This window comes from Mustela nigripes, chromosome 6 (assembly GCF_022355385.1).
Source record: "Mustela nigripes isolate SB6536 chromosome 6, MUSNIG.SB6536, whole genome shotgun sequence".
In the NCBI taxonomy this organism is placed as follows: Eukaryota; Metazoa; Chordata; class Mammalia; order Carnivora; family Mustelidae; genus Mustela; species Mustela nigripes.
In genome coordinates, this window is record NC_081562.1 from 109,136,381 (window position 1) to 109,137,028 (window position 648).

The 648-nt window shown below is 78.4% G+C and overlaps 1 protein-coding gene across 1 annotated transcript in view; it reads left to right on the forward strand.

Annotated features, from left to right (window-relative positions):
- Positions 1-339: 339 nt before the first annotated feature.
- Positions 340-648, forward strand: part of GTPBP4 (GTP binding protein 4) — an 18,928-nt gene continuing 18,619 nt past the window's right edge. Inside the window, exon 1 of the mRNA XM_059403978.1 lies at positions 340-446. Coding sequence (XP_059259961.1) covers positions 399-446 — 48 coding nt within the window. The 5' untranslated portion in view covers positions 340-398. The remainder of the gene's footprint in view (positions 447-648) is intronic.

Genomic DNA, 648 nt, shown 5'->3' on the forward strand with positions numbered 1-648 from the left:
CGCTTGGGCCTCCCCGTCCCGCCGCGTTACCGCGCGTTCGGCCGCGTCGCGTTCCCGAGTCCGGCGTCGGCGGGAGCCGGTGCCCCCGTCCCCGGGCCCCGAGACGGCCCCCAGGACCCGGAGCGCCCCGCGCGCCCGAGCCGGGTCGGCCCGCCCGGACCTGCCCCTCCCTCCCCGCGCCGCCCCCGCGGATCGCAGCGACTTCCTCCGCGGGGACCCGCCGCCGGCCGGGGGCGCGTGCGACTCGGAAGCGGAGGCTGGGGGCGGAGGGGGGCGCCCGGAAGTGACGCCCGTTGGCGGAAGTCCCGCCCGCCCCGCCGGAAGTCCCGCCCGCCCCGCCGGAAGTCCCGCCGGAAGTCCGGGCCCCCGTCCGCGCTCCCTCGTGGCGGGTCGCAGGCATGGCGCACTACAACTTCAAGAAGATCACGGTGGTGCCGTCGGCCAAGGTAGGCGGCCGCGAGGGCCTGTGCGCTCTCGCCTCTCCCTGCCGCGTCGCCTGGAAAGCCCGAGCCTGTACTTCGGGCCGGGACTCAGGTCGCGTCCTCCGGCGGGTCAGAGCCTTCCGGGGTGAGCGGTTGTCCCGGACCCGGGGGCGTCGGCGGTGGCGTCCGTCCCGCAGAGGTCGGGGTCCGTCCGCAGAGGTCGGGG